Here is a 6,519-nt window from a genome sequence, read left to right on the forward strand (position 1 = left end):
ACGTGGGAAGTGTACGTCCTGTCTAAACTGGTTTAACTGGACTGACCGTTGATGTCTGGAAGGTGTGAACAGTCTGCCGTATATTGCCAGTCTTTTAAGTCGGATCGCTAGATCTGACGGCTTGAATGAACGAGTCAACATGGCGACCATATTTGCTAAATCTTTCAACTTTCTTTCAACAAATCGATATTTGCAGTTTCGATGGCTGCCATCCATATGTCAAGTTATAATGCAATCACAGAATGTTAAGTCATTCGAGATTTTTGAGAAACGCATGAGTGAACTTTGGGCAAACGCATACTAGACCAGTTCACGCTCTTTAGTGCATCATGGGTAATCAGGGCAACATGGCGGGAAATTGAAAAGTTTGAATGGAAATTCAAAGAAAAATAAACTGTACATTACTCTACTTTATAGACTTTCGCCTTCATAAACCAAACAAATAAGTTCAAGTTCACAACTGAGATGAACTGTACTTGGTATGTATTCTTTGTAATTCCTAAATATGGTTTTTTTTCTCTGTTGTTTTGTGCCTTGGGAATTACAGGAAATGTATGGCAGAGACATTGCTGAATGGAATAATTTCTACAAATGACATTCTCTCCAACTTTCTTTTGCCGCACGTTTGAGCGCTTAGCTTCTGTTTTGGAACTGATAAAAAACCCTAAGATTCGACATCATGAATACTTTTAATGGTTTTGAACTTCCACACAAAACTTTGAATGTGCCTCCATCTTGCCCTGATTACCCATGATGCACTCAAGAGCGTGAACTCGTCTATTAATTTCTCGCGTTGTGCTGGTTAAAATCTCGGAATCGGTAAGTTACATGCACCCTTGAAGGCGTGAGACAGCCTTCAAGATTACATTACATAGAACAAAAGATACATTAATTCTACCGCGTCTTCGATCAATTAAACGCATGCAACAATTGGACATGGCGGCAGATTGGGTTACATAGACGCCATTTCCGAGTTGATAGACTTCAGATAAGTCAATGGTACATCGGATGAGGTTCTTGGAATTGTACACCAAAAGAGCACGCAAGACAGTGGCGAAGTTGATGAGATTGCAATGGACGCAAGATCTCGATGTCTAATCATTAGAGGCCAGGGGCCACTGGGCAAGCATGGAAGAGCTGTTAGAAGTCGTTTTTTTTCACTTTTTTTTTCTTTTTCTTTTAATTTTTCATAATTTTTCAATTAATAAAAACACAAGTTACTTACAATACGGCTATACTATTTACTTACACTACACTACGTTGGTTTAAAAGGAAAAAAAATTACATCAATGAAAAGAAATGAAATAAATGGATAAATGAATAAATAAATAAATAAATGACTAATTAATTAAGGAAGGGGGAAGGGGGGCTGCAGTGCTTAAATTCATTTTAACCTTAACTTGTTTAGTCATTGTTACTGTCATTATTTGTATATACATATATATTGCTCTATGATACAGATAGTGCTCTATGCTATTAATAAATGTTGGTAAGCAACGAAAAAAAAAAAAAAAGAAACGCAGAGAGACATAACTATAGTAGACAGTTGCGTTAGCATGACGATGCCGACGGTGAGGCCTCCTCAAATGTACCAGGGGGCTTGGAAAGTTGCAAAGAGAAGATACAAATACGGTAAGGGCTTTTTGTTACTGTGGAGATTACGAGATATTGAGGAGCGGGAGTAGAGGGTTCCATTTCTTCGAGATTAGGCAAGGGTTGTTCGATTCTATATTGAACTGAGATTTAAGTCGCACTAGGAAGCTTGTTAAAAGAGGAGTCTTGTTATTCGCCCTGCATTTCCATATGTGATGTCTCGCTAAAAGAAAACAGAAGTTCAATTGAAGTGAGAACTGAGAGGTGTCAGGCCTCAGGCCCAAATATATAGAGATATTTTTTGGTAGTTTATCGATATCAGATTGCATTGCTTAAGTTTTTCAGTCATGTTTTCCCAAAATCTCACAGTCCCAGAGGAGATAAATCAGGTTTTCGTGATAGTTGTGACAGAAGGAACAGTTTGGGTCTTGTTTTGTTTTAAGAAAAAGGTTCGTCGGTAGAATTCTGTGCAGGAGTCTGTATTGAAAGTTTATAAGTTTAGTGCTTTTAGTGCATTTTGCTGCCAGACAATAAGCGCTTTTCCAATCGGCAGTACACCCTTCATAAAGAACAATCCTTTCATTCCATTTCAATTGGCTTTTGACAAATGAAGTGCATTTAGCAGTGATAAGCTTCCCATATACAACTCTATTCACCTTATTACTTTTGGAAAATGCTTCGAGGAAAGAGTCTGGCGTAACTGGGTCTTTAGATTCATTACCAGAAAAATTACTGTTATAAAGGTAACGGAGTGCAGAGATTAGACCGAAATACTTCAAGGGCTCTATTAGAATATTGTAGGTGTTTGAGAATTCTGGAAGGGAGAGGACAATGCGCGAGTCCTTCATCAAATGGGACACCTTCGAAATTCCTCGCAAGAAAATATGTTTATAGTAGACTGGATTGTCGTTGATCCTGATGAGTGAGTTGTGCCATATGGGCAGTTCAAGGAATTGTTGCTTAGTTTTAATTTGGTTGTCGAAATTTACTTTGGACCAAATTTGTACAATTTCTTGTAAAAATGGGTCTTTTACTGATATTGTTTTTAGAATGTCATGTCTGTTTAGATTACCAGTGAAGACTAGACTTCCGCCGTATTTTCCGAGCTCGAGTTCGAGAAAATGCGTCCATTTTTCCCGATTGGAATCGTCGAGATATTTCTTGATCCAGGTGGTCTTAAGTGATTTGTTAAACGAGGAGATGTCGATCATTTTTAAACCGCCACTTTCATAGCTTTTTATCATGACACTTGGCTTAATCTTGTCACCTTTGTTGTTCCAAAGAAAGCTGGAGAAAATGCCGTTTATTTCTTTAATAATTTTATGGTTTGTCACCAGCGGTGCTAAGATATAGGTTAGTTGTGACGTCGCTAAGCTTTTGATCACTTGGATTTTTCCCATTAAGGTTAACCGCCGATGTTTTCAACTACTTAGGATGTTGCTTATTTGGTCCATTTTTTCCTTGTAATTCATATTTAACGTGATATTTGGATCAATGGAAAGCCAAACAAAAAGAAACTTTACTTTATTTTCCGGCCATCTGAAATTCTTCACGGGAAAGAGTTTTTCCTTGTTACCTGCCATTGATCCGATCCATAAGGCTTCGGTCTTTCTATTGTTCAGTCTAAGGCCAGACTCTCTTCCAAAATTTTCGATCGTATTAAGTGTTGCAGATAAAGATTCCTTTGTGCCATTAAGTATAAAGGTTGTATCGTCTGCATACTGGCTTATTTTGACTTCCGATTTTTTTATAGTTAGGCCTTTGATTTCATTGTTGAATCTGATTACTTTAGCTAGGGTTTCAGCAGATAGGATAAAGAGATATGGCGAAAGAGGGCAGCCTTGCCTAACACCTCGTTGTCTCAAACCGTGAAAACGAGTCAAAATGACCCCGTGCAGGTGAATCCTCCTGACTTGACATTTGGAACAAAATTTTTGGCCACCTTCTTGTTCATCAAGGTGAAAGGAGAGCTTCCCATGACTTATCAATATCTCACAGTTGAAATGGTAAAGGCAGTAAAGGCGAACTGCGGTTTCATCGATCAGGAAACCTTCAAGACTGCGGGAAAATACGGATGTGACTTTGTGATTCTGACAGATACAAGCGTGCAAATACTCGAGGGCTACATTAATTTCGTGAGGCCTTTGCTCAAACTCCAATATGACGTTGTTTTGGTCACCAAAGACGGAAGCCAACACAGCAAATTGGGCAAGGAGATGAGCAAGTTGGTCTTCGACGCTATTGGCAAATACATTCACCCCACGCGTTATCGCCAAATCGTCGAAACGCAAAGTCTTGACGCGCTTAACGACAAAGAGCACCAAGCATTGTCTGAAGACCAAAAACATAGCTCTGTCGTTGCCAAAGTGAACTATCAGAAGCGGAGATCGCGCGAAGTTGCTGTAAAGGCCCACGAGTGTCTTCAAAAATTACAAGGGACCAAAGGCTCAGAGGTGGAAATGGAAGTGAACACTAGACGCTATTGGCAAATACATTCACCCCACGCGTTATCGCCAAACCGTCGAGACGCAAAGTCTTGACGCGCTTAACGACAAAGAGCACCGACTTTTGTGTGAATGTCAAAAACATAGCTCTGTCGTTGCCAAAGTACACTATCAGAAGCGGAGATCGCGCGACGTTGCTGTAAAGGCCCACGAGTGTCTTCAGAAATTACAAGGGACCAAAGGCTCAGAGGTGGAAATGGAAGTGAACACTAGATTTGGCAGCTCAAGTTCCACAGCTACTATTGAGCCAGTCTTTGAATGTGCACGATCACAACACGCACGCCCCAAAATCGATACCCCGCCACACTCAAATCGCTTACTTAGTCAGGGCCATCAACGTCGACCGTTGAGATTTACGACAGGCGAAGACGATTTTTTAAAGAGGGGTATCGATAAGCACGGATTTGGACAATGGACTGCTATTTTGAGAGATCCAGATTTTCGTTTTCAGAAAGGCAGGTTGGCCGATTCTTTAAAGAAGAGGGCTTAACTAAAGTTCTTTCTCTCAAACCAGTCACCCTAAAAGACTGCCTTTCCGGAAGATGGCTCTAATATATAGTCCAAAATTCAAAATAGGATGGCAAGCCCTTTTTAAGACAGCGGACGCAAATGAGACGCATGTTTTAATACAAATAACTGAATTTATCTTCACAAGACTAATGTTCAAGATAACACGAGCTGCTAAGAGACAAAACAAAAACAAAACGATATTAATCTGAGTTCTATTTGCGTTTGTGTTTAAAAGCTAAATAGAATGTTCTTCTGTCTCTGTGTTCTGGTCTTCAGTTCTGGATTTATCTTCTCTCTACCTTGTTTCGGAAGCAATTGTCGTATGATAAATTGAGTAACTCCTGTATCAAAGGGTTCTTGTGATCCTTTAGGAGCTTGACGAGCTCTTTCATAGCCGCCGACTCTTTCCCTTCGTTGAATGGTATCTGTGAACAGAATAGTTGCATTATCAACTCACACTTGTGCTGTGAAGCATTCATTAAATATTCTCTTCGTTCGTGGCACCGCTACAGGCTAAAGTGTGTGTTGAGTAAAATCACGGGTTTTAAACATTTAACACTAAGACAAGTTACTTCGACATACCCTGGACTTTGGCTTTTCCACTTATGCGTTCTCCAAATTAAATCACATTACCCAGCACACAGTCATGTTTTCCATCCTTCTTAATTGATCTGAGATATTTGCCAATACGACTAACAGGGGCAGCAAAGGATCAATTTTTTAATGTTGCAATGGCCCAACTACCGTACTAAAGCCTGCAAATAGTTTCGAGCAGCGTTAACGCGTACTATGAAGGGTATGCATTATAAAAAAAAGGGGTATATAGGTAATCTATATCTTTTGAAGCATCCCATGCTCAAGTTCAAAATTATTTCACACAACGTAGTATATTAGTATTCTTCATACTTAAATCGGAAAGCAGTTTTTATGAATTGGTCCGAAGAGAGTTCATTGTTCTCCTAAACTGGAGGAAATGGTGTTGATTCTGCCTACACTTAACCCGAGACATTCAATGTGAGATTGTTTATTTAGGATGAGCCAGTCAGTCATCTACAGCACACTACATATACATATCGTTATACAGTTTTTACAAGGATAAAAGTAGACATAATAGGCATGAAAAGTGAAAAAGGTGTGCCACGCCAGATACGAAAAACCACTAAAAATCCACCCTTTAGATGTGGCCAAAAAAATCTATGGAAACGTATTCCCCATCTAATGCTGCGGCACCAGACCTCGGGGAAGAGGTAAACAGAGTAAAACATAAAATATATGATATAAAATTAAAGCAAGTGAACCTAAGACTGACTGACGTAGAATGATAATATATTTCCCCCCAAAATCTTTAAATAGTCCCCAGGATCCCTAGACAATACCCGAGCCTCTACATCGTGCCGTCAGAATAGCAATTTCTGACTGAACGTCAGAAATTCCATATTGCGTTGTTCGGGAAACTAGGTAACGGGTGTGGCGTTTGTAGATTGCATTCAATGGCACATTGCTTGAACTGTATTCCGGTTGAAAGAGTAGCACTTGGTAATCTAATCTTGTAATTTGAAGCATCTTAAGGTCAAGTTCAAAATTATTTCACACGAAAACTTGATTGCTTGGTGTCGACTGTTCTCGGTTCGTTGCGTAATATAAGAGACCTTAAGATTGAGGGTTTCCCCTTTAACAGCAAACCGCAAACGTCGGCCAGCAGTTCGCCGTATTTGAATAGTTTAGGCTTAAGATTGAGGTTTACTTTTTACCTATGCATCATGGGATACTCTCGGGAAAACAAGATGGCGGCTGCACAGGGGTAAGTAGCTGTTGTTGCTCCAGATCGTCTTCATTCGACACAACCATTAAGGAACTCTTTTCGCTTATGCCAGGAAAAATTTGAAAATCATGCTTTTGGATGATCAGGATG

The 6,519-nt window shown here is 39.6% G+C and overlaps 1 protein-coding gene across 1 annotated transcript; it reads left to right on the top strand.

Moving 5' to 3' along the window:
* The first annotated feature begins 3,569 nt into the window (after positions 1 to 3,569).
* LOC138010511 (uncharacterized) lies at positions 3,570 to 5,024 on the top strand. Its single transcript, XM_068857491.1, has one exon. It carries the CDS (start codon positions 3,570 to 3,572, stop codon positions 4,131 to 4,133), a length of 564 nt encoding a protein of 187 aa, XP_068713592.1. The 3' UTR covers positions 4,134 to 5,024.
* Positions 5,025 to 6,519: the final 1,495 nt, after the last annotated feature.

Source organism: Montipora foliosa, chromosome 7 (assembly GCF_036669935.1).
Source record: "Montipora foliosa isolate CH-2021 chromosome 7, ASM3666993v2, whole genome shotgun sequence".
Taxonomy (NCBI): Eukaryota; Metazoa; Cnidaria; class Anthozoa; order Scleractinia; family Acroporidae; genus Montipora; species Montipora foliosa.

Excerpts from the sequence above, each read along its gene's own strand:
- LOC138010511 (XM_068857491.1), top strand. The coding sequence starts at position 3,570 with ATGACTTATCAATATCTCACAGTTGAAATGGTAAAGGCAGTAAAGGCG.